At 53.1% G+C, this 24,638-nt stretch overlaps 1 protein-coding gene across 2 annotated transcripts; it reads left to right on the top strand.

The window, feature by feature from the left end:
• Window positions 1-1,650: 1,650 nt before the first annotated feature.
• On the top strand, window positions 1,651-23,893 carry STAT5A (signal transducer and activator of transcription 5A). Of its 2 annotated transcripts, XM_055331007.1 has the most exons (20): window positions 1,651-1,674; window positions 2,071-2,146; window positions 3,432-3,569; window positions 3,908-4,064; window positions 5,239-5,328; window positions 7,651-7,825; window positions 14,018-14,148; window positions 14,410-14,561; window positions 15,005-15,160; window positions 15,579-15,758; window positions 17,348-17,435; window positions 17,538-17,660; window positions 18,027-18,119; window positions 18,607-18,813; window positions 19,409-19,503; window positions 19,599-19,729; window positions 20,178-20,333; window positions 21,011-21,062; window positions 21,374-21,481; window positions 22,474-23,893. In XM_055331007.1, the coding sequence occupies exons 3-20, from the start codon at window positions 3,442-3,444 to the stop codon at window positions 22,634-22,636; spliced, it is 2,385 nt and encodes a 794-aa protein (XP_055186982.1). In that variant the 5' UTR covers window positions 1,651-1,674; window positions 2,071-2,146; window positions 3,432-3,441; the 3' UTR covers window positions 22,637-23,893. The 2 variants fall into 2 exon arrangements, with proteins under 2 accessions (XP_055186982.1, XP_055186976.1); XM_055331001.1 differs by lacking the exons at window positions 1,651-1,674; window positions 2,071-2,146 and adding an exon at window positions 2,461-2,594.
• Window positions 23,894-24,638: the final 745 nt, after the last annotated feature.

Below are 24,638 nucleotides of genomic sequence, written 5' to 3'. Positions count from 1 at the left end.
CCTCTGCCCCCAACCCAACTTTGACACCCTTCCCTCTGCCACTCCCTTGGGTGGCCTTTGCCCATCCTGGGAAAGCTCCAAAGCTCCTCCTCCCCCCCATTGCATCGCAAAGGGAGGATAGAGGCACAAGGAAATGGAGAGAAACCCAGACAGGACCAGAGAACCAGACAGAGCCCTAGAGAGAAAGAAGCTAAAAGAAGAGGAAAATCAAAAAGCAAGAGGAGGCAACAGGCCATGAAGGACACTGAGATTCAGGGCCTCACAGACAGAGGCCAAAGAGGAGAGAGTCAGATCTAGCCAGGTGAGCAGTGGCAGCCACTGGACACAAGGTGAGGGCATAGCGTGTGAGTTCCCTGAAGGTCCTGGGGCACATCCATTTATAGGCCAACCCCTCCAGTTATGTTCACTGGCACTTCAGTCCTAGCTTTTTAGGATCCAGGGCTATCTACCTTCTAGCCAAGCCCAGCCCAATCTAGCCAGATGTTTGGTGGGTGCAGCTGCCAGCTGGAGCAGCAGGCCCCTACAGGCCCTGGGGAGTAGGCTAGAGAGGTGGCTACCTGGAAGGGGGCAGGCAGGGCTCCCACTCTGGACTTGGTGCCCCCATATCACCTTCTTCAAATGCCCAGAAGAGGGTCCATGGCAAGGATGGTTCTCTGCCTTCCAGATATGGCTCAGAGGACTCAGAATCCAAGGACTCTCCTCCCAACAACTGGCTTACCCATCTGCTGGAGGTGAGAGGCTCGTGGGCAATGGGTTTGCATCTGCCACTGACAGGTGGTATGACACTGGACAAATCACTTCCTCTCTCCAGCCTCTGTTTCCCCATTTGAAACCATCTTTACAGGTTTTCCCACCTCTGACACTTGACTCTTATTCCAGGTGACCTCCTAGTGCTATGTGTCTGGTCCTCCTCTGCCAAATGAATCACCCAGAGTGAGGGAAGAAGCAAGGGAGAGGCTGCATGCTTCCTCCTCCATGAGACTAAGATACTGTAGCCATACGTGGAAGCATGTGTGTCAGACTTAGACATCCCAGCTTAAGGAGCCTGAAACTTGGCTTTTTCTCTGAAATTAAAAAAAAAAAAAAATCAGGGATGCTTGGGTGGCTTAGTGGTTGAGCATCTGCCTTTGGCTCCAGTCATTATCCTGGGGTCCTGGTATCGAGTCCCACATCGGGCTCCCCTTAGGGAGCCTGCTTCTTCCTCTGCCTATGTCTCTGCCTCTCTTTGTGTGTCTCTCATGAATCAATAAAACCTTAAAAAAAAAAAAAAAGAAAGCTGGGGAGGTAGGGAGGAGCAAGAAGGTTGGGGAGTGTTGTGAGGGGGTAGGGAATGGAGAGAAAAGGCAGATCCAAGAAGGCATAGAGGAGGAGGGAGGTAGACAAGAAAGATTCCCTCCAGGACACATGGTCTTGGCCCAGCTAGGCTCTCCCTTGGTGCTGCCAATGCCAGCTGCCAGGCAGAGGGGAGGCCCAGGGGAGAGGGAAGCTGGGCAAAGGGGATGGACGGCTTCCAGCCGAGCCTTGCCCAACTCTGCAGGCCCTGTAGGGGGCTCTCAGGGAGGGGGGACTGTGATCCAGGCAAGGTTCAGGGAGGGCGTGTCCTACTCTGGCAAGGCCTACCAGCAGTTGTGAGTTTGTGAGGATTCAAGACAGCCCTCCTGGACCTTTCTGAAGGTAGGACCAGCCTCAGATGTGACTGGACTGGGTGAGCAGAGGGGCAGGCTCATTTATGGATCATAGTCTGCACACCAGGCCATATGCCTGTTCTGTGACCCTGGGCAAGCTCCTTCCCCTCTCTGGGCTTCCATTTCTTCTTTGCACAATTTTGGGGAGGGGTTTGAAACATAAGACTGCCAAGTTCTTTCCTGTTTCCACTGCAGGGGCGAGCTCAGGGTGGTGGGAGGAATGGAAGGAGGGGAGGTGGAGCCCTGGTGGTGAACTGGGCGCGTTCTCTGGAATCCCCAGTCTTTCCCCTCCCTACGGCTTTGCCTCTGAGGTCACAAAAGCCGTGTCCCCAACCCACAGAAACACACACACATACACACATTTACATTTACTTTTTTAACCTAGAGACTCAAAAGATGACAAATGCAGAGCTGGAAGGCATCTCTAGCTAGTCCAACCCTTCCCACCTCCCTTTTTACAGGTGAGAAAACTGAGGCCCTGGTTTGGGATTTCCAGAAGCCGGGGTTTCCCGGCTCTCCCACCCCCATCCCCGGCCATTCCAGAGCCTGCTGCCCGCAGGTCCGGGGCCCACGGGCGAGGGCCGCCTGGGACTCCCGGGGGACCCCGCCGTCGGGGCAGCCCCCGGGCGCGGCGCCGCCCATCCTCGCCGCCGGGGGCCCGGGCCGCGGCCGCCGCTGCGCACTCGCAGGGGAGCCAGCGACCGAGGGCGGAGGCGGGGAGGGGTGTTGGCGAGAGCTCGCGCGCTGTGTATGGTCTATCGGAGGCAGCTGACCTTCGAGGAGGAAATCGCTGCTCTCTGCTCCTTCCTGTAGTAACAGCCGCCGCCGCCGCTGCCGGGAGCCCGGGCCGCGAGCGAGAGCCGCGGGGCGCACAGCCGGCCCCGCCGCCCGACCGCTCGGCGCCACCAGGTGGGTGGCCCGGCAGCGCTGCCCGAGCGGCGCGCGCGGAGCCGGGGCGCTCGACTCCCGCCGCGGCCCCCGCGCCCCGGGACCCGGAGCCCGACGGCCGGCCCGGGCGCGGGGACGGGTGTCCGGGACCGGAGAGGGAGCCTCGGTGCGGCGCAGGGTGCCGGGCGCTGGACGCTGGACGCGGACGGAGGGAGGGGGCCGAGGGTGGGCGCCGTCCCCGCGCACCGGGAGCAGGGGGCGCTGTCGGGCTGGACCGTGGGAGACCGCGGGCACGGCCGGGGGGCGCCCTGGAAGAGGCAGCGTCTGCCTCCCCCGTCCCGCCTCCTCCAACCACCCCAGCCACGTGCCGGCGGGGACCGAGCGAGCTTTTAGGGGGAGCCGTCGGTCCCGTCCCCCAACTTTCGGCTAGAATAGCACCCCGCCCCCCGCGTCCCAGAAACTGGGACTCGGGGGGCTCGAGGCAGGGTAGTGGGGGTTCTTGCAGCCCTCCCCAGAGGGCCCGTGGGCCTCGGCGTCAAGTTTCTCTTTCAGTTTTCTAGCTGTTCCCCCCCACCCCCGGGGAAGCCCCGGTGGGGCGAGGGGAGAGGAAGAGGGGGAGGGCACCTGACTTTCGAGAGCCCCTCCCCAAGCCTCAGCGGGTTCCTTGTTGGAGGGCAGGGCGGCCTTCCCCTCCTCACCATCTTTCTTCCCGCACAGGAAAGCGTGTCTGTGTCTGTGGGAGGGGAGGGGCCAGGCCTGACTGCGGTCCAGGGATGGGTGGGCTCGGCAGGGAGGAGGCAGGCCCAGCCCTCACCCCTGTGGCGGAGAGACGCCTCTGCAGCCCCCTGCCCACCCTAGGTGAACAGACATGGCGGGCTGGATCCAAGCCCAGCAGCTGCAGGGAGATGCCCTGCGCCAGATGCAGGTGCTGTATGGGCAGCACTTCCCCATCGAGGTTCGGCACTACTTAGCGCAGTGGATCGAGAGCCAGCCGTGGTAAGTCCCCCTGCCCTGAGCTGTCCGCTGCGGGGCCTACCAGCCAGGCCCCTTGACCTTTAATTCTCCTCTTTGTGGTTTCGTGTGATTCTGGTCCTTTCTGCCCCTCTGTGTGGAAGGGGTGGCGTCCTTGGGAAAGGGGAACAGGGAAATGGGACCCTGGGAGGAGAGAGGGGGTGTTTCTAGACTCCAAGGCCTGTGGAGTTGCCAGGGAACAAGTCTTGTGAGCTCTGGAGTGCCCTTCACCAGAGCCTGGGATTTCCAAGTCCCTCTTGGTGCCTGACCTTCTTGCCCAAGGAGACATCACAGTAGGCTTCTCTCCCCTCCCCTGCCCCAAGGGATGCCATTGACCTGGACAATCCCCAGGACCGAGCACAGGCCACCCAGCTCCTGGAGGGCCTGGTGCAGGAGCTGCAGAAGAAGGCAGAGCACCAAGTCGGGGAAGATGGGTTCTTATTGAAGATCAAGCTGGGGCACTATGCCTCGCAGCTGCAGGTGGGTGTGAACACTAGGTCATCAGCAGGAAAGCAGTGTCTGCATTCTCTTTACAGCGTCAGAACCCCTGGGTTTTTTCCTGGCCTGGTCACTGACTCACTGTGTGACCCTGAGCTGCTCCATGACTTCTGCTCTTCAATTTCCCCCACCCCCTCTTTCTAAATCAGACCTGTCGATACCTTTACCATGCTACAGAGCAAGAGGAGGTGTGTGTTTGTAACGGACAGAAGAGAGATGGGTGAAGTGGCATTCTAAACTGATGAAGCAAAGGGGATGGGGATAGACTGAGTCAAGAGTACTTTGCTAGGGAAAGGAAGACCTGAAAGTCCTAGAAAAGAGGGGATGAGGCAATGAGGCAACCAGACATCCCTCCTAAGACGCTTTTAAAGGTGCCAGAACAGCTGAAGTCAGGTGGAAGAGGGGCAGAACTGCCCTGAAGGTGAGAGCTGGATAAAGGAGCCTTGAATGAAGGATGTAGTTGTTAAGATGTGACTTCTTAACTGGGAAGGTTGGGGAGGTAGCGGGAAGAGTCTAGGGGGGAGAGGAAGTTTTTGTGGAAGCAGGAAAGGGGTGTGGGTGGTAATCACAGCCAAGCATTTATTGGAACTTACTTATATTTTTTAGAGAACCCTTCTTAAATACAAGCAGCAGGGTGCCAGAGCAATAAAAAGTCCATCCCAGAAGAGGAGGGAAACAGGAGAAAGCTGGGAGGAAGAGGAAGGCAAAATAGGAACCCAGGGCCAGGGCCATGGTAGAAAGTACCTTGACCTTGGCATTGGATGCCCCAAGTCTTGAGTCATCTGCTCATTTGTTTGCCTCTGGACAAATACTTAACCTTTCTGAGCATCAGTTTTCTCATCTGCAAAATAGGGATAATAGTTTCTGCATGCATCATAGGATCCATGCTCTGAAAGCCAAAGGAGATGGCAGATTGGAAGTATTTTGTAAACTTTGTGAACTGAGTTTCTAATGCACTGCAAACCAAATATAAAGCTTTGGGAGGGGAAATCGAGTCAAGGAGAGATAGTGGTGTCTGGTGACAGTTCTTGAGATTTCTCAGGGAAAGCTGAGCCAGAGGCTGGAGGAGAAAAAGGTTGAGGTGGGGGGTAGGCGGCACGACCGGCATGGTGGGAGTGGCGGGTGGCTAATCAGAACTGCTGTTGGATTCTTTCAGAACACATATGATGGCTGCCCCATGGAGCTGGTCCGCTGCATCCGACATATTCTATACAATGAACAGAGGCTGGTGCGAGAAGCCAACAATGTGAGTGTCCCACAGGTGTGGGGACAGGAGCTGAGAATCCTTCCACATGTCTTTTTCTCCAGACACAACTGTGTTTTATAAATGCTGGCAAGAGAGCACTGGAGAGATAAGGGACATGGGCAAGTGTGAGAAGGAACAGTACATGCATGTACAGTCCTTGGCTTCAGGCCCTAGCTCAAGCACTTACTTGCTGTGTAACTTGAGTAAGTTACTTAACTTCGCTTAGCCTGTTTTTTCAATTGTAAATGGAGATAGTACCAGCATCTACTTTATAGAGTTGGTATCAGGGTTGAATGAGATACTGTGTGGGCCAGGGATAGACAAACAGACCAATGAAACAGAAAAGGAGGCCCTAAACACACACACATATACACATGCATACATGCCTGGAAATTCAACCCACACTGGACATGGCATCACAAACCACTAGGGAAATGATTTGTCATTTAATAAATGGTACTGAGGTGAAATAAGGAATGTTCTCTGGTGGTGTCTGTGAGGAGTGGTGGAGCTGAGATCTGTGTCAGAAGAGAACCCTGGCAAGCTCAGAGAGGTGAGGCTTAGAACCTCATCCCCCAGGCTCTGTAATCTTGGAAGCATTGCACATCTGCTTGAACAATGGGACGAACATTATATTATCCAGAGTAGAGCAAGATGAATTTCATAACATGGCATCACATGGGTACAGACCACAGAATAGTGCCTGGAGCTTATTTATTTATTGCTGTGGATGCTGATGTCAGGAATTTTACAGTTCATCCAGTAAACAATTATGGAGGTCCTGTGGGCTAGGACTGGGGAGACAGATAAAGGCCTGGTCCTCACCTAAAAGGAATTCAAGCAGTGATAAATTCTCTAGGGCTGAGCTGGGTACTAAGGGGGCATATATGGAAAAAGCACCCAGCTCAGACTGGGACAGCCTGGCAGGGGGATGTCGTGAAGACAGGGGTGTCTAAGCTATAGGGGTGAGGGGGAAGGAATGATGAGCAAAAGTAACAAGAGTATATGTGTGGGTAGGAAGGTAGGAACCATCTTAGCACATTTGAAGACTTGCAGGTAGCCAGTGGTACTGGGGGGAAGGGAGCCAACTGGGGAACCCCAATAAGTAAAGCCAGAGAGAGGCAAAAGCCAGGTCACAAAGAGTCTTCTAGGAAACTTTTATATCCCTTGACTTGTTGTCACCGCAGAACTCTCTGTAAACATATGAATGAATTTAGCTCCAATTAAGAAATACATGTCTATAGCATAGGGGTTGTCATGCTCACAGGGGACATCATTCCTTCTCCCAACCACATCAAGCTGTTCTTGAAAACCTCTGATGACCTACCCCTTGGGGATTTTGTGGTGAACAAGACAGACAAGGTTCTAGCACTCAGGGAGCGTATATCCTAGTGCAGGGAGGCAGACAAGGAAGAAAGAAAAAAGAACAAGACACTTTCAGATAAGGGTGGTACTATTTGAAATTGACCCATCAGAGAAAGTCACTCTGAAAAGGTGCCAGTTGAAATGCCAGCCTTAGGAAGATTTGGTGCCAGAATGTTCCAGAGTGATGGAACAAGTGCAAAGGCCCTGAGGCAGGAACATGTTTGTGTATTCAAAGAACGGAAAGTACCTGATGTGCTTGGGCAGCAGTGGGGCGGGGGTGGGGGGGCGGTAGGCAGAGGCTACCAGCTAGGGCAGCGGAGGCTATAGAAGGAGTTTGGATTTTATTCTGATAACAGTTTACTGGAAAGGCCCTGAAGGTTTGGTCTCCTCTCAGCCAGATGCTGAAGGAATAGTTCAGACCAGGTCACTTAAATGGCCAGATCCAAGGCTTTATTGATGCCTCCCCTGTAAATTCCCTCAGTTACAAGAAGATCTTGTGTGAGGACACAGTTGATGTGTGTTCACCCAGCCTTGTTCTCCACTGGGTCCCCAGCAATTCTCATGATCCAAGACATTGGATCAGTGAATGGATGTGGAATGAGGGGTCATCATCATTCACAGGAAAACCCAGGTAACTCCTGGATGTGTTGAGTTCAAGTCTCTCCAAAGAGAGACCCTGTTTGGGTGATTCTGGTGGACGCCAGAACTATAATAATAGAAGATTCTGTTGTGCTTTATGAAGTTGCCATAATCTGCCAGGTCACCTGTGTTCCCTCCTTCTTTCCAACTCCACACCAATTCTGGTAAATGACTATCCTTCTGACTCAAATTACCCTTTTTACTCTAGATTTGAAGTTTGGGGTCTGTGATCGTAGTGTTCCCCAAAGCCTGAGGTTGCCTTCCATCCTCACTGCCCAGCTCACTGTGGCCTACACTTTCCCTCTAATATGTCCCCAGGGTAATTCTCCAGCTGGCATCCTGGTTGATGCCATGTCCCAGAAACACCTCCAGATCAACCAGACATTTGAGGAGTTGAGACTGGTCACACAGGACACAGAGAATGAACTGAAGAAGCTGCAGCAGACTCAAGAGTACTTCATCATCCAATATCAGGAGAGCCTGAGGATCCAGGGTGAGTGTCTGCTTCCACAGAGCCTTACTCGGAGCTTTGGAGTAAAGTAATGGTTCCCTGTGATTGAGCCCCTGCTATGGGCCAGACTTCAGGCTTTGCATGCATTTTCCTTTTTCTTCTTTTTTGTTTTTTTAAGATTTAATTTATTTATTTGAGAGAGAGAGGATGGGTGAGGGAGGGCGGGGGGGGGGGGCAAAGGGAGAGGGAGAAGCAGACTCCCCACTGAGCAGGGAGCCTGATGAGGGGCTCCATCCCAGGACCCTGAGATCATGACCACAGCTGAAGGCAGATGCTCAACCAACTGAGCCACCCAGGTGTCCCTGCATGCATTTTTTCAATCCAAACTTTACAACAGCCCCAGGAAGTAGATAGTTTGTATCATCCCTATTTTATAGATGGTAGGACTGAGGTTCCAGGAGAGGAGGTAATTTGGCCTGGATTGTTTATTAGTTGTGGAACCAGATCTCAACTAGAGATATGTCATAAAATCCCTGTACTCTACTAAACAATATTCTCTCCTTAATTGTAGGTATTCAGTGAGTAGCTCAATGAATGAATGAATATGGACAAGGTGTTCCCCAATCAGAGGAAGGACTTAGATTGGGAGTCTCCTGTTGAACCAGGCTGGGGCAAGGTAGAACTCCAGAAATGCCCCTTCTTGAGCCTCCCTGATAGGATATGGAACTGGAAAGAGGAGGTGACAGTGGAAAATTCTCTTTTCTCCTATGTCTATAGTTTTCCAGTGACCGTCATGATAAGTGTGTGGGGAAAGAAAATTTAACTCAGAACAAATTAACTCTCAGTATAATTTGAGGAGTCTTGGGACATGGTCCATCTTCTCCCAACTCCACATAGGCCCCATCCTAGTGAGACTAAGAAGTGTCAAGTTGCCTGTTCTTTTGCTCTTCTTTCTTTGGCTTCTTAAGGTAAAACCACAGGTCATTGACTTTAGCCTTTATTTTCTGATACATATGTTTAGAGCTTAAATTTCTCTCTTAGCAATGCTTTAGCTGAATTTCATGATTTTGAAATATTTTCTTTTCTGAATAATTATTTTGCCTACATATTATTTAGAAGTATATTGTTTAATTCCCAAATATTTGGTTTTTTTTTTCCCTAGATGTCATATCATTATTGATTTCACTTGCGTTTCCTTTTGGTCTTTTTTTTTTTTTAGTTGCATTTTATTATTGAATTCCACTATTGTCAGAGAACATACGCTGTATGATCTCAATTCTTTTATTTATGTTAATTATTTTTTAAGGTTTTATTTATTTATTTGAGAAAGAACAGAAGTAGGTGGAGGGGCAGAAGGAGAGGGAGGTGCTTCTCCCCAGGGAGCTAGATAGGGGGCTCGATCCCAGGACCCTGGGATCATGACCTGAGCTGAAAGCAGATGCTTAACCAACTGAGCCACTCAGGCACCCTGATCTCAGTTCTTTTAAATTTATTGAAACATGTTTTATGGCCCAGTGTATGTCCTATCTTGGTGAATGTATCTTTGGGACTTTGAAAGAAGGTGTATTTCAAAGTTATTTCATTTAAAAGTAGCAATTTTAAGTTAATTAATATTAACATATGTAACATAATGCATAATGTTAACATAAAAAAGTTGTACCCCCCAAAATCCCCCAAACCAAAAAAAAATCTGCGTTTTCCAAAACAAAATTTAGTGAGTGGAATTGCTTTTAGATTTTTACACATCTCTTTAATGTGAGGTTTAGTATGAGATAGCTGGGTCTTGGTTTCAATTTGTTGTAGAGCACATATCTTGTAGCCTTTAGAAAATGTCACTGTGTTCCTATAAGAGATCAAAAGAGAAAAAGACAAGGTCTTCAGACCTTATGAAAACAGTTTTGGCTTTGTAGATTCTCAGTAAAGTTCTTGGAAAGCCTCCAGGAATCCCTGGTCCACACTTTAAGAACCACCATGGTCAATGTCTTTATTGATTTTTTTTGGAGGGGGGGGGCGCCTAATTGTTCTATCAGATGCTGAAAAGGGATCAAAAACTATTATATTGTGGAATTGTATGCTTCTCCAATTATTTCTGTAAATATTCTTTGTGTACTTTGAAGCTTTGTTATTAGATGCATATAAGTTTATACTTATTATGTCTTTCTGATTGATTGCTACGTTGATAACTTTGAAATGCCTTTCTTGATATCTGGTAATACTTCTTATCTTGAAGTCCACTCCAGCCTTCTTTTTTTTTTTTTAAAGATTTTATTTAGGGATCCCTGGGTGGCGCAGCGGTTTGGCGCCTGCCTTTGGCCCAGGGCGTGATCCTGGAGACCCGGGATCGAATCCCACGTTGGGCTCCCGGTGCATGGAGCCTGCTTCTTCCTCTGCCTAGGTCCCTGCCTCTCTCTCTCTCTGTGACTATCATAAATAAAAAATAAATAAATAAATAAATAAAATAAAATGCAAGCAACTTAAAAAAATAAAATAAAGATTTTATTTATGTATTCATGAGAGACACCGAGAGACAGAGAGAGAGAAAGGCAGAGGCAGAGACACAGGTAAAGGGAGAAGCAGGCTCCATGCAGGGAGCCCAACACTGGACTCAATCCCAGGACTCCAGTACCATGCCCTGGGCCGAAGGCAGGCACTAAACCGGTGGGCCATCCAGGGATCCCTGTTTTTTAAAATTTAATATGTAGATACTGGGGTGCTTGGGTGGCTCAGTCAGTTAAGTGCCTCTGGCTCAGGTCATGTTCCCAGGGTCCTGGGATCCAGCCCTATATTGGGCTCCCTGCTTAGTGAGAAATCTGCTTCTCCTTCTGCCCTCCCACCACCCCCAACACACACCCTGCTCAAGCTCTCCTCTCGCTCTCTCAAATAAATAGATAAAATCTTAAAAAAAAAAAAAAAAAAGATAAAATAGGAACACCTGGGTGGCTCAGTGGTTGAGGGTCTGCCTTTGGCTCAGGGCATGATCCTGGATTCCTGGGATCGAGTACCACATTGGTCTCCTTGCATGGAACCTGCTTCTCCTCCCTCTTCCTGTGTCTCTGCCTCTCTTCCTGTGTCTCCCATGAATAAATAAATAAAATCTTTATAAAAAAATGTAGATACTATATAGTTGAATCTTGCTTTTATGTGTATTCTGACAATCTCTGCTTTTAATTGAGGTGTTTACTAATATTTAATGTACTATTTAATACAGTTGCATTGAGATCTATATTTTAATGTTTATTTTGTGTTCTCCCTAAATTTTATTTGCCTCTGTTCCTTCATTTTTAAAAACTATTTAAATATTTTTGGAATGCTGTTATGCTGTTTTATTTTATCTTTTTTTAAGATTTATTTATTTGAGAGAGAAAGAAGGACCATGCAGGGAGAGGGGCAAAGGGAGAGGGAGGAGAGAAACGGACTCCCCCCTGAACGCAGAGCCCCACACAGGGCTTGATCTCAAGACCCTGATCTCACGATCTGAGCAGAAATCAGGAGTCCAATGCTTAACTGATGAACCACCCAGGCGCCCCTATGCCATTTTAACTATTTGAGCTCTCTTCACCCTGCTGTGTCAGTATTTCCTGTACTCTGAATTTCTCAACACATTGCCAGAATCATAGTAGGTGTTGAGTAAATACTGGTGAGATGATTCTAGCATGCCTTCCTGTGAATCCATCTCAGACTGACCCCAGAGAAAGAATAGCCTTCTTCCTAGATTTGGGAATAGGAGAATTCAGGCTCAGTTCTTTTTTTTTTTTTTTTTTTTTAAGATTTTATTTATTTGAGAGAGAGAGAAAGAGTGAGGGGAGGGGCAGAGCAAGAAGGAGAAGCAGGCTCCCCACTGAGCAGGGAACCGGATGCAAGTCTTAATCCCAGGACCCTGGGATCATGACCTGAGCAGAAGTCAGATGCTTAACTGAGTCACCCAGGTACCCCCAGGCTATCAGTTCTACCCCAAGCCTTTGATGGTTCATAGTACTTCTGATCCTATTCCTGGGTTTTCTGTTTCCTCCTTATGGGTTTGGATTAGATTCTGCTTTGGGTTTGTACCCATCATGCAATGTCAGTTGTCTCATTTATCAAGTTCACTCATCAGGAACACAGACTGTTGATCTGTTTGTGTGAGGGAAGGCTCAGCTCCCTCAGCAGAGAAGACAATTGCCTCACATCTTCTGACCTCCCTCCCAGAAGCTTCTGCAAAGTGCCAGGAGAGACCTAAGTGGGTCATTGGCTTAGGGAGGTTGGGCCCAGGTGTGAGGATCACCATGACCTCCCTCTGGTTGGCAGGATTTCTGAGGCGGCCTCAGGACTACTCTGCTGCATAACACACCTGAACAGTATTCTCTCTCAGTCCCCGGTAGTGGGATCAGAACCGTATTTCCAGTTGTGTTTTCGTTCTGGGCTTCTCTGGGCTGTCTAGATTTGCTTTAATCTATCTCAATTTGTGTGTCCATGAGACAGGGCCTAGGTCAGTGTAACATGGCCCTCTGAGGCCTGCTGTGAACTTACCAATGATTTGCCGATGCTCACATCTCCTTGACTCAGCCCAAGTGAGGACACTGGGATATTCAGAAAGGTGATTGGCAAGGCATCATAATCCCAGCATTTAGGATAGGGGTTACCTTTAGAGGCAGGGATGGGTTTGCAAGCAGGGAAGGATGTGTAGGTGTGATTTTACCGTGGAAATGTATGGTTTCTTAAGCTGGGTTATTGATACACAGGTGTTCCTTGCATCATTCCTTCTTCCTTCCCTGGGTCTTAAGTATTTTGTAATAGATTTTTGGTAAAAGGGTAAGGAGGCTTCCCTGACTCCATATTGCTGCTGCCATGGGTGAGTCCCAACACTAGTTTGGAGAGAAGCTGCCTCCCTCTCCTGAGAGAATCTTGCTGCTTCTGTGTGACCAGTGGGCCCTGGACGTTCTCTCTCGCCTTCTCTCTGTCCCTCTCTGTCCCTCTCCATGCCTCTCCATCTCCTTCTGGTTGTTCAGCTGAGCTCACAGTAACCCAACCTGGACAAACAAACAAACATGTTAGGCCCCTCCCAGCCCCTAGAGAAACACCTCTTCCCTAGGAAAGGCTGCTGTGCTCCAGGGGTGGGACCCAGGCCAGCAGGGCTGGGGCTTCCCTGAGGAGGCTCTGCCCTGTGACAGGGGTGGGACCGAGCCGCCACTGGGCTCTGTCACCCTTTTTTTTTTTTTTTTTTTAAGATTTTATTTATTTATTCATGATAGTCACACAGAGAGAGAGAGAGAGAGAGAGAGAGAGGCAGAGACACAGGCAGAGGGAGAAGCAGGCTCCATGCACCGGGAGCCCGACGTGGGATTTGATCCCAGGTCTCCAGGATCGCGCCCCGGGCCAAAGGCAGGCGCCAAACCGCTGCACCACCCAGGGATCCCTCTGTCACCCTTTAAAACTGCTCTGTGGGCAGCCCAGGTGGCTCAGCGGTTTAGCGCCGCCTTCAGCCCAGGGCATGATACTGGAGACCCGGGATCAAGTCCCACGTCAGGCTCCCTGCATGGAGCCTACTTCTACCTCTGCCTGTCCCCCTCTCTCTCTCTCTCTCTCTCTCTCTGTGTGTGTGTGTCCTGCTGTTTCTTCCTCTGCCTGTGTCTCTGCCTCTCTCTCTCTCTGTCTCTTGTGAATAAATAAATAAAATCTTTAAAAAAAAAAAAAAAACCTGCTCTGTAAGTCACTATAACCAGCCAGGACTAACTCACCTACATCATCCATGTTGTGCTGGGCGGTTCCTTGAGCCTTTTGTGCATCATCACTTCTGTAATCCTCAGCGACCCACTGAGGCAGGGGCCGAGATTCTCCCATTTTGCACAGGGACAGACAGAGGCACCAAAGAGTGAAATGATTTGCCCCAGTTCACCCAGTTAGTAGTAAATGGTGAGGGCACAGGGCGAACCAGGCAGCGAGGCTCCATGCTAGACCCCTGTGTGGCAGGCAGCTGTGTAGACTGAGGTGGGAGTGGAGGCCTCAAGGCAGGATCCTCCTCGCTGTGCCCTCAGGCTTCCTTCTGGCTGCACACTCCCTAAAGGGGAGATCAGAGTGGAGAGGCCAGGGACCAGAGTCAGGTCTGGCCCCCCTGGCCGCTAGGAGCCCAGGTTCCATTGGTCAGATGTCAGGCAGACCCTCGAGGGTATTTCCTCCAGAACAGGTGTGTGTGTTGCACGGGGCTTCCTGCAGGAAGCTGGGAGATGATGGTCATGGGTGTCCTGTCCCCTCCTGTAGCTCAGTTTTCCCAGCTGGCGCAGCTGAATCCCCAGGAGCGCCTGAGCCGGGAGACGGCCCTCCAGCAGAAGCAAGTGTCCCTGGAGGCCTGGCTGCAGCGTGAGGCCCAGACGCTGCAGCAGTACCGCGTGGTAAGTGGGATCTGCGTCCTCTCTCCTCTCCTCCCAAGCTTTGCAGTCCGCATCCTGAGCTACCCGTGAAACCTGAAGGAGGGCTAAGGCCAGGAAGAGAGCAGGACCCGAGAGAGCTGGAGGCCAGATCCTTCTTTCCTGTGGGGGGCACTTGAGGCAGAGCAGGTCTGGGAGAGGGGAAGGCCTGTGCCTCCCGAGTGAGGCCTGCAGGGTTGTTGTCTGGGAGCCCAGGAGGGCCTGCTGTCCCCAACCTCCCTTCAGGAGCTGGCCGAGAAGCACCAGAAGACCCTGCAGCTGCTGCGGAAGCAGCAGACCATCATCCTGGATGATGAACTGATCCAGTGGAAGCGGCGGCAGCAGCTGGCAGGGAACGGAGGGCCCCCCGAGGGCAGCCTGGACGTGCTACAGTCCTGGTAATGGGGGATGGCCCGGGACAGGAATGGTGCTACCAGCTGCTCATTCTGCCTCCTGCATTTCCTTGAGCAGCCAGCTCGCTCCGCCCCGTGGCAAGGCTTCGTTCACTAGGGGTTCTGGTTTCTGATAGCGACTTTGGGGCCTCCATCTTGTGCCACCTGCCCAGGAAGGGAGTCACTGTGCTAGGGAGGGGGCAGGAGGGCAGGGCTGGGTGTGCGGAGCAACACTCAGGTTGAGTGGACTCAGTTTGGAGTTGCTGCTCCCACATGGTTCTGTGTGTTCCTGAGAGGCAGGGCGCTCTGCTCTGCTCTGCTCTGTGAACAGGGGCGGGAGCTTAGGTGCAGAGCCTTCCCTGGTGAGGCTGGAGCTGGGACTTGGGGCCTGGAGCCCGGGCGATGGGGTGACTCTGTTGCCCTCCCGGTGGCCTGGGGCCCCCGTGCAGGTGTGAGAAGTTGGCCGAGATCATCTGGCAGAACCGGCAGCAGATCCGCAGAGCTGAGCACCTCTGCCAGCAGCTGCCCATCCCCGGCCCAGTGGAGGAGATGCTAGCCGAGGTCAATGCCACCATCACAGACATCATCTCAGCCCTGGTGACCAGGTGATTGCTGCCTCTGGCCACGCCCAGCCCCAGGTGGTTGCCTTGGGGGAGGCAGGTGCTTTGCCCCTGGGGTTGGGGGGCAGCTCCTCTCTGAGTCCTTGTCTCTTGCCTGGGTCCCAAAGCCCTCTGTCCTCAGTTGCAATGGCTGCTTGGTGTTGACCTTGCTGGGTTTCTGTTGTGGGTGCTACATGGACTCCCCCCACCCCCCGCCAGCCTGTGCCAGCTGCTGAGTCATTTCACTGCCCCCCTCCCCCGGCCCACCATCTCCTCTGACTTCTCAGTGGCCTCTCTGGGAACAGGAACTATGCCATGTGCTCTTCCTTTACCTTTCGAACCCCAGTAGCCTCCCCACAAGAGGGACCAGGCCCCGTCTCCTGAGCCAGCATCATGTCTGGTCTGGTCCCTTGTGTCCTTGCAGCACATTCATTATTGAGAAGCAGCCCCCTCAGGTCCTGAAGACCCAGACCAAGTTTGCAGCGACAGTGCGCCTGCTGGTGGGCGGGAAGCTGAACGTGCACATGAACCCCCCCCAGGTGAAGGCCACCATCATCAGCGAGCAGCAGGCCAAGTCGCTGCTCAAGAATGAGAACACTCGCAAGTACGTGTGCCCCAGTCCCTGCCTTCCCCTCCCTCGGTTCTGGCCTGGAAGCTCATGTCTATTCTGTAGCCAGGGTCCTGTGTGATGGAGCAGCTCAGCCTCCCTTTCTGCAGCCATAGTCCAGTGTCTCTCTAGTTCATTCTGTCTGTCCTGGTATATATTTTGTTCCTTTGGCACATAGTTGGTCTGCATGGATTGCACTGTTGGGTTGTTCAAGCACCCGTGCTAATCACTGGGACACAGCGATGATCCACACAGTACTTGGTCCCGTCTTTGCCTAACCTAGCAGAGCAGGTGGCAGTCATGAGAAGAGCATTGTGTGTGACAGGGGAGATGTAGGGCCCTGCAGAAGGAGGTCTTGGGGCAGGGGCAGGATGGCAGTGTTGGGATGCAGGTGAATGGGAGTGGCTGGTGAGAACATGTGGAGGGAGAAGAGAGAGACGACTTTCAGACAGAGAGAACATGGGCCTTGACCAAAAGGAGAGTGGAGAGAAGGCTTATGTGGCTAGAGAACCCCGAGTGGGATCCAGGGATCAGGGCAGGCTGCCCACAAAGGATGCAGTGAATGAATGGATGAGGGCATAAATGAGTGAAGTGGGAGACTTGGTCCTGTGTATCGAGTGCCTACCATGGGGTCTGGGGACAGGATGATAAAGAAGGCGAAGAGGTTCTCATTCTCTTAGAGCTTACATGTTGGCTCAGGAGGGAGACAATTATACGCTTGTAATAATACAGCAGTGTCAAAAAGTGATGAACTCTAGAAAGAAAATGAAAACAGAGTGATGCCACAGCATCTGGATAGATGTTACCTCACCATGTGAGTGGCTGGAGAAGGCCTCTTTGAGGAGATATTTGAATTGGGACCTAAACAAGAAAGTCAAGAATGTTTGGGGCAATAGGAAGAACAGGTGCCAAAGTCCTGAGGTAGCACCAAGTTTGAATGTTCAGCAAATAGACAAGTCAGCATGGCTCCCCTTGTCCTATGTGAGGGGAGAAGAACCCACTAAGGCCAGGGAACTGGGGCAGGGTTTGACCATGGGGTCCTTGTTGGCTGTGGTCATGATTTTTATTGTTAAGTGCATTAGAAGCTGCCAGAGGGCCCTGAAGGTCCCCACATCAATCTCAATGTTGAAGGAATTTTTAACCTAATGACAGAGACCCAGAGCCCAACGTTGAAGACTTTGCTTTACTCTCAGGTTAATGAGAAAGTAAGCCCAAGAGATGGAGAGGAATGCTCTTTCTTTCTTTCTTTCTTTCTTTCTTTCTTTCTTTCTTTTTTTTTGAGAGAGAAAGAGCGGGGAGAGGGGCAGAAGGAGGATCAGAGGGAGAGGGACAAGCAGACTCCATGCTGAGTGCAGAGCCCAACTCTGGGCTTGATCCCCTGAATCCTGAGACCACGACCTGAGCCGACACCAAGAGTCAGCCACTTAACTGACAGAGCCACCCTGGCGCCTGGAGATAAAATGCTCTTGGGGGACGAGGCCTGGGCTGCTGGTGGGCTTCCCCGGCGTGAACCCCCGGCCCAGGGCAAGCACAGAGCCCTGCTCCTGGCCGGGGCCCACATGACAGGGCTCTCCTCTCCTTCTCAGTGAGTGCAGTGGAGAGATCCTGAACAACTGTTGTGTGATGGAGTATCACCAAGCCACCGGCACTCTGAGCGCGCACTTCAGAAACATGGTGAGGCCAAGGCCTGACCCCTGGAGGGAATGTCTGCCCAGGGCCAAGTAGCTGTAACCAGCGCTCTCTCCTCATCCGCCGCCCCCATGCCCTACCCTGCAGTCCCTTAAGAGGATCAAGCGTGCTGACCGGAGGGGCGCAGAGTCTGTGACAGAGGAGAAGTTCACAGTCCTGTTTGAGTCTCAGTTCAGCGTTGGCAGCAACGAGCTTGTGTTCCAGGTGAAGGTGAGGCCGGGCTCTACCAGCCCCCACAGGTCACCTAGAAAGGTGAAGATTTAGCCGAGGCCACCTGACTGGTTTGGGAAAGCCAGAGTTCTGAATCCTCACCCGGTCACGGACCATTTAGCCCATGAGGCTATCAGAAAACCTGCTTTCAGTCTGCTGGTGCCTGCTTGCTAAGTTATAATCTGGTACCAGCCACAGAGCTTAGGTAATGGGCCAAGAAGAAGCCTGCTGTGTTGTGTTTGTTTGATTTTGCCTTGGTTGGATTGGGAGGGCTTGTGGGTGGGATCTTGGGTGAGGAATGAGGGCTATGTGAGGGCAAGGTGGGTGCTTGTGTGCCTTCTATACTCATTCCTTTAACTCCTGTAGACTCTGTCCCTTCCGGTGGTTGTCATCGTTCACGGCAGCCAGGACCACAATGCTACGGCCACCGTGCTGTGGGACAATGCCTTTGCCGAGCCGGTGAGTCCTTGTGGGATCCCCAGCTCAGCCCCCTCCCCCAGCCCCCCTGGGCCCTAGGAGTCTCCCTGGGTAGGCCCCAACCCCTTGGGCCCCTGCTGGGTGATCCCCCACCAGCCCCACCGCCACATCAGAGCTGAGGTAAGGTAAGGAGCAGCTTGTGTGAGTGCGCCACCCATGGCACGTCCTCAGGCACCATCTGGGGTCTGGGTCTCAGGACTGGGATTTCCTAAATCTGTGAGCTTAGACTTTGGGCTCTGGTCTCTGGTCTCACTTCAGCTTGTGGTTTGAGTCCTTGATCTCTATCCCAGACTCCTAGTCTGGGTCTCTATCACCGTATGCCCACCCCTCTGCCCCTGCCACCCTGCCTTTCTTTCTCTTGTGTTTGTGTCTCCTTTTCTGGATCTTTCTTAGTCCTGTCTCGAGTGGTATCTGTGTATCTGAGTGCGTGTGTGTGTGTGTGTGTAAATATTTCTTCTTTCCCTCTCAGGGCAGGGTGCCATTCGCCGTGCCTGACAAAGTGCTGTGGCCACAGCTGTGTGAGGCGCTCAACATGAAATTCAAGGCTGAAGTGCAGAGTAACCGGGGCCTGACCAAGGAGAACCTCGTGTTCCTGGCACAGAAACTGTTCAACAGCAGCAGCAGCCACCTTGAAGACTATAATGGCATGTCGGTGTCCTGGTCCCAGTTCAACAGGGTGAGGGAACTGCCTCCAGCTGCCTGCCTGGGACCACCCATGCCCTGCCAGTCTCTCCCCACCTCACAGATAGGTTACTGGCCTCAGTCAGTGCCCCACCCTCCATCCTGAGTTGCCCTCTCCTACAGCCAGGAGAGACAGGAGCTAATATCCCAGGGAATGGAAGAAGGGGCAATGAGAAACTGCACTTAGCTCTAAGAGCCAGAGCAGGACAGTGGAAGGACCCTGGGGCTGGGAGTCAGGATCCCTGTCCTAGATCTGTTAACTATGGCCAGGCCCTTCACGGCTCTGTGCCTCAGTTTCCCCACCTGTACCTTGTAGTAGAAATGACTTTGGAGGTCTCGTCCAGCTCAGGGAATTCTGGGCACTTCCTACCCCCAACCTCTGTGTCTGAGAGGCAAGAGTCGGGTTTACTGTCTCATTGCTAGGCTATGGGCTGGGGTTGTGTCCGTTTATGGACTGCTGAGTGGGGGGCAGGTCAGGTGAGGAATTGAGAGTATGTGTGAGTACAAGAGGGCACTGACTGTTTCCTGGGCCACCTGCGATGACCGGGCCACAAACCCTGACTGACTGAGGGTTTCCTGGGGGCTCTCAGGAGAACTTGCCCGGCTGGAACTATACCTTCTGGCAGTGGTTCGATGGGGTCATGGAAGTGCTAAAGAAGCATCACAAGCCCCATTGGAATGACGGGTGAGGAATGGAGAGGCCCAGGGTTTGGGAGGCCATGGACTCAGGGAACAGGAGACGCTGGCCCAGTAGTGACACTCTATGCTCCATGCACCCAGGGCCATCCTAGGTTTTGTGAATAAGCAACAGGCCCATGACCTGCTCATCAACAAGCCCGATGGGACCTTTTTATTGCGCTTTAGCGACTCCGAAATTGGGGGCATCACCATTGCCTGGAAGTTTGACTCTCGTGAGTGCTCTATGTTGCCCACACTCTGGCCCCAGGAGCCTGGGCTCCCATGTCCTTGCTCCCCATTCTCCATGACATCTGCATCCTTAAAAGGTTTCACCAGGGGAAAGACTTGACCTGAATTCCCTTTCTACCATCTTCCATTGTGGAGAACCTAAAATCACTGGCCCCATAGCCTCCAGAGCTGCTGGGGAAGTTCTTCAGCAGTTCTGGGTTCTTCTCCTTTCTCTGCCCTGACCTAGCCTTGCTGGCATCTCCTTGCTTGGTTCGCTGGGTAGAATGGTCCCATGGTCACTTGCTCACCCTATGCCAAAGGAGCACAAAACAAGGGATGGGCTGTCACAGCAGGCTAGTAAAACCCCAAATGTCTCTACAAGCCTGATCTCAAACCCCATGCCCCTGCCCCTGAGGGTGGTGGGTGGTGGGAATGAGCCTTTCCCTTTCACAGCTGACCGCAACCTGTGGAACCTGAAGCCATTCACCACACGGGACTTCTCTATCCGGTCTCTGGCGGACCGGCTGGGGGACCTGAACTATCTCATCTACGTATTTCCCGACCGGCCCAAGGATGAGGTCTTCTCCAAGTACTACACCCCTGTGTTCGGTGTGTCTCACCCTGATGCTCCTGGGCCCTTCCTCAGCCTGTAGACAAAGCTCTTGGGGCCAGGCAGCGGGGACTCCCCAGGAAGAGCCCAGGGTCCATCTCCCCTGTGGACTGGGTCCATGGCTTGGTGCAGAGCTCATGGAGGGGGTTTCAGAACTTACAACCGAGAGGGAAATCAAAACCTCTGACCCAGCTATCTTCTCTGCAAACCAAAAAGCTGGGTGGATTCTCCCTTCTGCACTCTGGGAAGAAGAGACACCAGTGCTGGCAAAGGAGGCAGGATAATCATACTGGCAGATCACCCGTTACTCCTATCTTAATGGGCTGTTCTCAGGACTCCCACCCTCAAACCTGTCCCCGCTCCCCCCCCTCACCCCGCCAGTTGAGTGTAGGAAGCAAAATGGACAAGTTTTTCATCTTCAACTTGTCCCCAATCCGTTGTTGGGTTTGCTGCTTGGCATTGATTTTACTTCCTTGGCAGAGGTGGGGCGAGGAGCGAGAGAGCAATGGGGTCTGGGTGGCCCTGAGGCCGAGGCCATCAGCAGGTGTTTATAGGAATAGTCTGGGAAATCTCATCCCTGCCAAGGCCCTGGGGGATGGGAATAGGAGGCAGGCTGCATGTGGTGGGCTTGAGCTCCCAGAGACTGGTTCTCATCACTGTTCCCCCCTCTTGGCAGCTAAAGCAGTAGACGGATACGTGAAGCCACAGATCAAGCAGGTGGTCCCTGAGTAAGTACCCAGGGTCCAGCTCTGGCCTCCCACTGCCTCTCTCTTCCCCTCAGCACCCCTCAGCCCTCAACACTGCCCCTCCCGCTCACAGGCCCTGCGTGGCCCAGCCCTCCCTTCCCCCTGAAACCTGGCTCAGTTTCCCCCTGGAGAGGGAACTGGGCTTAGTGTCAATGGGACCAGTACCCAGGGCCCCAGGCCCACATCTGGAGTCCCAGGCACAGTGGGCACTTTGTCCTTCCACACACCCTGAGCCCTCCCCAGGTCAGCTGCTGCCGTGAGGCCACTGAGGCTCTGCCTCGTTTCTCTTGCAGGTTTGTGAGCGCGTCTACAGATTCTGCTGGGGCCAGTGCCACCTACATGGACCAGGCCCCCTCCCCGGCTGTGTGCCCCCAGGCTCATTATAACATGTACCCACAGAAGTAGGTTGTGTTCTCACGGGGCTTCTCGGGGAGGACCTGGGCGCCTGGCCTCAGGCTGGGCCCCCAGAGGGCTGGTGGGCAAAGGGACCCAGAGCTCCTGTAGGTCTAAGACCACCCAGGCCGGGCTCTAGCATGTACCCAGGTGCAGGGAGGGGGATCAGTCAGTAAAAAGTGTAGAGCATGGGCTACACATAGCAGGCTCCTTGCTCTGAGGCTGACTAGCTGTGTGGCCTTGGGAAAATTATTGAGCCTCCCAGATGCTCAGTTTCCTCATCTGTAAAATAAAGGCAAGAATACCTACCACATGGGATTGGGGGCAGGACTGAGAGAGTACAGGTAAAAGCATTTAGCTCAGGTGAAGCTGTTGTTCTTAGGAGTTGGGTGGAAACAAGGTATCAATTGCTTTCCTCTGGAGTTTCCAGGGCAGAGAAATAATTCTCTTCTGAGCCATGGGTGGCCCCAGCTGGATGTGTCTGGGTGCCTGGGAGGCACAAGCTACAGTGAGATGACCATGGGTTACAAGTCACAAAGACCAGTCCTGAATCAATTTGCCAGCCAGGTGGCCCTGCGCAAGTTTCCAAATTGAGCCTCAGTTTTCCCCCCTGTAAAGTGGAGTAAATACCTACCTAACAGGTGGCTAAGGTGACATGGTTAAAAGGCTCAGTCTGATGTAGGTGTTCAGCAGAAGGAGCCCAGAATAGAGCGGAATAGCATTGCAGTGGGCCAAGCTCACTGGTCCAACTGCCCCGTTTTGCAGAGGATGAGAGGGACAGGGGCAGGGGAGAGGAACTCTCTGAATCCACTGAAGAAGGTAGTGAGAGTTGAGACTAGAACTTGAGTATCTCCCAATGAGCCAACAACTGACGTTTTCAATTTGGGGTTAGGGAGGCGTCCAGGCAGAGCCACTCCTGTTCCCATGAGACTAGTCTGAGTACGGAGGGGGCTGGAGGCACACCAGCTCCCTCTGACCTCCCTCGCCCTCTCCCTCCCAGCCCTGACTCTGTCCTTGACCAGGATGGAGAATTTGACCTGGATGAGACCATGGACGTAGCCCGGCACGTGGAGGAACTCTTACGCCGCCCAATGGACAGTCTGGATCCCCGCCTCTCCCCACCTGCTGGTCTTTTCACCGGGGCCCGAGGCTCCCTCTCATGAATGCTTGAATCCCAGGCTTCTCTTTGGAAACAACACTCAGTGTGAAGGGGTCATGTTAATTGTGATTTTAGTGTTGCTGTGCATATATTGGTGCCTCTGCTGGCAGCACATGTCCACACGTACATGTGTGTGTGCATGTGTGTGCGTGCAGACACACAAGATGTGCCTGTCTTGCCTTTGTCCTCCTGGGACAGCAGTCACCCTCTTGCTTTTCAGATCAGGGCATCCCAAGAGCACGTGGGGCCTGTGTCTGTTTTAGAAGGGGCCGCTTTTGCTGCTATTGCAGGCACGCAATGCGGGCAAACCTATTCCTGCAGGGGCCTTTACTGCCTAGCACTTGTTTGAATGAAATTATTCAAGAAGGGCCCCGGAGGCAGGTCATGTCTCTAAGCTTAAGTCGTACTCCTGAGTTAGAAGCTTTGACTCTCAAAGCTTGTACATGTGCATTTATGTATGTGCATCTGCTCTCAACGTGTGTTGGTCTATTGATTCTTCCCTTCGGGAGGGAGGCCAGGGGTTCAATTTTGAGTAATATTTTATAGTTTAATGACTATGGACTTGTGACTTTTGTGAGCCAAGCGCTTATCCAGGCCGTGGCCCTAATACAGCAGAAATGGGTCATTGGAGTCGGGTCTGTCAGGGCTGCTGTAAGCATGTAGTTTCTTGGCCTCCTGGCCTCCAGCCAGGGTACTTGGGCTTCACATCTGTGGTGCTGTTGCCCAGTCCTGTTCTCTTTCCAGCTCTCTCCCCTTCCCTCCATCCGGCCTCAGCCACCTTTCCCTGACGCTCTGCAACCTTGCTCCCAGGAGAGGTAGGACACGGCCAGGAACAGGTCAAGGACATGGCGGGTGAACAGAGGGCCCGGGACTTCAGTGTTGATTCCCTCCCCTCCTGGAAGAAAAAACCCTGCAGTAAGAGGCAGCATCAATTATAGCTGCTTGCCGCAGGCCTGTGCAATCTGGAGCGAGGGGTAAAAGCCTGTCTCTGTCTACTCTGCTGGGGGGTACACCTGGAACAGGCCTCGTCACCATTGCATAGCGCTGAGGTCTGAGAAGGCCTGGCTCCCAGCCTCATGCGCCCCTCCTTCTGAGGCTATGTGACATGCAGTGGGGGGCCGCTGGTGGCAGAAGGTGGGGAGTCTCAGGTCTAAACATCCCTGAAGGAAGGTGGGGACAAGGAGAGGGATTCTTGTGTACTTTGTACATAGGCCACACATTTGTGTAAACAGTGTTTTTGAATAAAGTATTTTTTTTCATATGTTTGGTGGCACGGCTCCTGGTTGGGCAGCGCCCCACCCCCACCCCCCCGCCCCACCTGCTCCTTGGGAATGGGGATCCCTGGCACTGGGGCTGCATTGCCCTTCCCTCCTGTGTGCCTGATGCTGTAATATGTTTCTAAAGCTACAACTCTGCTCCCTTTTCCGTGTGTTGAGGATGCTGTCCAGCCCCGGATCGCTGTCTGTGCTGCTCAGACGACGGAACGAGTAGCGCTTGAGGCCTTGGGGAAAGGTGGGGCGGGAATTCCGGGGTAGGGGCCGGGAGCGGGAAGAACGGGGTCCGGGGGTCCGGGCCTCTCCGCATCAGTCGCCGCTCCAAGCGATCGTGCAGCCCGCCCTTGGCGGAGGGCCGGGGCCGGGGCCGGGGCCGGGGCCGGGGGCGGCAGCGCCTCCCCACCAGTCCCTCCTCCCGAGGCCTCTCCCCGGACGCCAGCAGGTGGCACCATCCCGCTGCCACCAGCCGGTTCGAAGGGCCGTCGGGCCGGTGACCCTAGGGAAGCCGGGCGGGCAGGACCGTCTCCCATTTGGACCCCCTGGCTCCGGCCTGCTGGCGGCCCAGGGGCTGTCACTGGGGCCCTGGGCGGGGAGGGGAGGCGGGGGCCCGGACTGGGGAGCCAGGACCTACTCGCGAGGTTTCCTCGGAGCTCAAAGCAGGGAGGAGGGGTGCGCAGGCCGCCGCGGGAGGCGCAGGGGCCCCGGGCGGGGCGGGGCGGGGCGGGGCGGGGC

The sequence above is a fragment of the Nyctereutes procyonoides genome, unplaced genomic scaffold (genome assembly GCF_905146905.1).
Source record: "Nyctereutes procyonoides isolate TBG_1078 unplaced genomic scaffold, NYPRO_anot_genome, whole genome shotgun sequence".
NCBI lineage: Eukaryota > Metazoa > Chordata > Mammalia > Carnivora > Canidae > Nyctereutes > Nyctereutes procyonoides.
The sequence above is the reverse complement of the archived record's forward strand: the minus strand, read 5'-3'. Positions and strand labels throughout refer to the sequence as shown.

Bases quoted from the DNA above. Each gene is read 5' to 3' on its own strand.
- STAT5A (XM_055331007.1), top strand. From the start codon at position 3,442: ATGGCGGGCTGGATCCAAGCCCAGCAGCTGCAGGGAGATGCCCTGCGC. The intron at 3,570-3,907 runs GTAAGTCCCCCT...CCCTGCCCCAAG, and splicing joins TGGATCGAGAGCCAGCCGTG to GGATGCCATTGACCTGGACA. The intron at 20,334-21,010 runs GTGTGTCTCACC...CCCTCTTGGCAG, and splicing joins GTACTACACCCCTGTGTTCG to CTAAAGCAGTAGACGGATAC.